Raw genomic sequence first — 3,655 nt, forward strand, 5'->3', positions numbered from 1 at the left:
ACTTCAGGCAGTGGAGAAGGGGTTTCTACATGAAAACAGAATTTTTAATATATGTCTAAAGTGTAATATTCAGTATGCAGAAAACCCGAATCAACTCGTCCTTCACGTTATCGACAATAAAATATTTAAAATAAGCCAATCAAAATGATAACAATATTCCTGTGCCACCTGGACAGCACAAGAACGCCAAATCATGGATTTATTTATTGTAATGGCTAATGCCGGATTTTTGACGTGCTTTTAGCGTATAATGACATAAACAACATGGTATGAGTGTTTATTGTTACTTTTTGGGTGCGCAGAATTAGGAACAAACATGCGCAGAATTAGGAACATGGGCAAGAAAGTGCCCAGAATTAGGCACCGTGGAGAAGTTTACAAAACGAAAAATATACTCAATTGTTGGTCGACTTTTAATTCCCATGTTTTTTACCAGATACTATAGACCGTAGCACTACACGTTGCTGCTATCAACGTTATTAATTTCAGTCTAGAATACTTATAATAGCGGAAGAATCATAATAATGTCTTAACTGCGCAGGATATGGTACGTTCACGGTAACATAACAGCGTCCTGTCTCCCGATCTTGAAGAGTTTCGGTGATAAATCGGTCAGCTGAAGAATAATAGAGCTGCCAGAAAGGACCGTCTCCCGGCAGAACTTTACAATATATGCCTGGATAATGTAGATTTGGGAGGAGGAGAAACTACCGGACAAGTGTATGGAAGGTGTGGTTTGTCCCATCTACGAAAGGAGCGATCGGTTGAATTGCAGTAATTACCACGGCATTAGGCAGATCAACGTTGCGTACAAGGTGTTATGTCTTTTGTTACGTCAAATCAGCAAAGCATTGGGTTATAAACGTCTTTAAGACTTGACCCTTCTTTATCGACAGACTTCTCAGTCGGTTGTTAGAGTTAGAGGACAATTACGGGGCTAATGCAACGATCAACTGACTATCTAGCAAGCACCGCCTAGCCGACATTCGAACATACGGCGACTGCCTTAATAGATCAGCATCGTACCTTGAAGCTTTTGGACGAAAACGGCTTTCCGGGTAAGCTTACTAGACTTATCATGGCTACGATGGATGGGATCCAGTGCTGTGTGAGAATCTCGGGTGGATTGTCGGACCCATTCGAATCTCGCAGGGGACTTCGACAAGGAGATGGTCTTTCCTGCCTGCTATTCAACATTGCGCTTGAAGGTGTTATAAGGCGAGCGGCGATCGAAATGCGGGGCACGATTTTCAACAAATCCAGTCAATTTATCTGCTTTGCTGACGACGTGGATGCTGTCGGCAGAACATTTGAGGCGGTGGAAGATCAGTACACCAGACTGAAACGCGAAGCAGAGAAGATTGGATTGCAGATAAATACGTCTAAAACGAAGTATATGCTGGCGGGCGGGACCGAGCGCGACAGGGCTCGCTTGGGCAGCACCGTGGTAATCGACGGGGATGAGTTCGAGGTAGTCGACGAGTTCGTATACCTTGGCTCGCTGGCAACAGAGGACAACAATACCAGCCGTGAGATTAAAAGACGTATTATCAGCGGAAGTCGGGCCTACTACGGACTCCACAAACACTTGCGGTCGAACAATCTGAGCCCCCGTACAAAGTGCACACTGTACAAAACGCTAATTAGACCGGTTGTCCTCTACGGGCACGAAACGTGGACATTGCTAGAAGAGGACCTACGAGCACTCGGAGTTTTCGAACGGCGGGTGCTAAGAACCATCTTTGGCGGAGTGCAAGAGAATGGTGTATGGAGGCGAAGAATGAACCACGAGCTCGCGCGTCTCTACGGCGAACCAAGTATTCAGAAAGTGGTTAAAGCTGGACGGATACGTTGGGCAGGACATGTTGCTAGAATGCCGGACAACTATCCTGCAAAAATGGTTTTCGCATCAAATCCGGTAGGAACAAGACGAAGAGGGGCACAGCGAGCGAGGTGGCAAGACCAGGTGGAGCGAGATCTGGCGAGCACTGGGTGCCCGCGGAACTGGAGATCAGTTGCCATGGACCGAAACAGATGGAGAAATTATACTGCGCAGGCCTTGTCATAAGACGTTAGGCCAATTAAGTAAGTAAGTAAGTACCTTGAAGCTAACAGGGCGGTTACGACGTCTGGTCGACAATTCTTACCGTATATCCGGTATATAATTGTATTTATTTTGTTAAAACAACTAGTTTTCAAAAATCATAAAATTTTCATGGCGCGTTGATTTTACCTACCTATCATACTAATATGCACAATAAAATTTAATGCGCATTTGGTGCACAACAACGATATTTTATTTTGGTCGCTACAAACCAAATCGAACAGAATGGACAGTAAAACTGTTCTTCTTACGGCAATATATTTTCAAGTTAACGAAGCTGCCTGCTATGCTTCTCCAGAAAAAATAACTCTCACTCGGTTTATTTATATTTGGTTGATTAACACTTTTCGCGAGTATTGTAATGTTTTTACGATATCACTAGTCCATAATAAAGGACTAAAGCTATCTCTTAGATTTTGTCTGGAACAATTCGATATTATTTGAAGCGTAATTTTCCTTTACTTTCCATTCTGTTATTGGATGCAAATTATTGCCCGCCGCAAATTATTTTAATTCTTAACATTTTCCACTTTCAGGGGATGGCCGGTGGCGTCAGGTTATCCGGCGATGTGCTTCGGTTTCGGAAACCGGAGTGACCGGTGTGTGCAACTGGGGAGTTTACGAAAATGGTGTCTACTGGGAGGAATGCTACTGCGCCGAGGATGGCTGTAATCACGCGGGTAGATCCGTAACGATTTCTACCGTTGCACTGGCGAGTATGCTGTTGGTGAGCCTCGTCGGTCGCCGACTTTTTGCATAGGTAAGAGTTGCGCAACATTATGTGTATTTGTGACGACATTCCGTTGAGTAAGATAAGTAAGAAGTAAGATGTAGATTACGTAAGAAACGAAAGCACAGTCTTAACACAATTGTAATTCAAAATATGTGCCTGATCTAAAGTAAATCACATTCCGTCCAATGTTTTTGACAAAAATAGTAATATAAGTTTTATTAAAACTATGAAATTTTAATAATAGGAAATGTGCGTTTAAATGGATTGTTTCGGATGACAACATCCCTTCTATTTCATTCATTTTATTTTACAAATTTATTTTCGCACAGCATATCTTTGATTAAACACTTGTACATTTAATTTGTTATTGCTAATGCTAGCTCAACTGGACTTTAAATTCTGATAATATTTTATTTTCATTCCAACAATTTTATTCGGCTTGATTTAGTTGCATGCTGATGTTTACTGGTTATATGCGTTTTAATATATATATGAGTATAATTCTATAGTTCTCTTGAATATCTAACACGTCAATAAAATCTATTCACCTAAAGATACACGAGAAAAAAACGTGAGTCTTTTGAACTGATATTCTCTAAATTACAACTGGTTTGGGGACGATCTTAACACACCTTTTAGGTATAATAAAAACATGAAACATCCTCGTTTTAATCGTTTCTGAATTAATTTTTTTTAACTTTTTCAATCATCAAATACTAGCGGTCTGATATCATCATTCTCGGAAGTCCATCGATTACCCGGTTGTCATGTTTTTTTAAAAGTTCTTTCTTCTCTACCATCATGCAGCACCCATATCC

General features: G+C 41.3%; 1 protein-coding gene across 1 annotated transcript in view; it reads left to right on the forward strand.

The window, feature by feature from the left end:
• The window catches only part of LOC128743147 (uncharacterized), a 19,378-nt gene extending 16,310 nt beyond the window's left edge, over positions 1-3,068 (forward strand). The window contains exon 3 of the mRNA XM_053839671.1: positions 2,641-3,068. Coding sequence (XP_053695646.1) covers positions 2,641-2,864 — 224 coding nt within the window. The 3' untranslated portion in view covers positions 2,865-3,068. The remainder of the gene's footprint in view (positions 1-2,640) is intronic.
• The last annotated feature ends 587 nt before the right edge of the window (positions 3,069-3,655 follow it).

The sequence above is a fragment of the Sabethes cyaneus genome, chromosome 3 (assembly GCF_943734655.1).
Source record: "Sabethes cyaneus chromosome 3, idSabCyanKW18_F2, whole genome shotgun sequence".
Lineage (NCBI taxonomy): Eukaryota > Metazoa > Arthropoda > Insecta > Diptera > Culicidae > Sabethes > Sabethes cyaneus.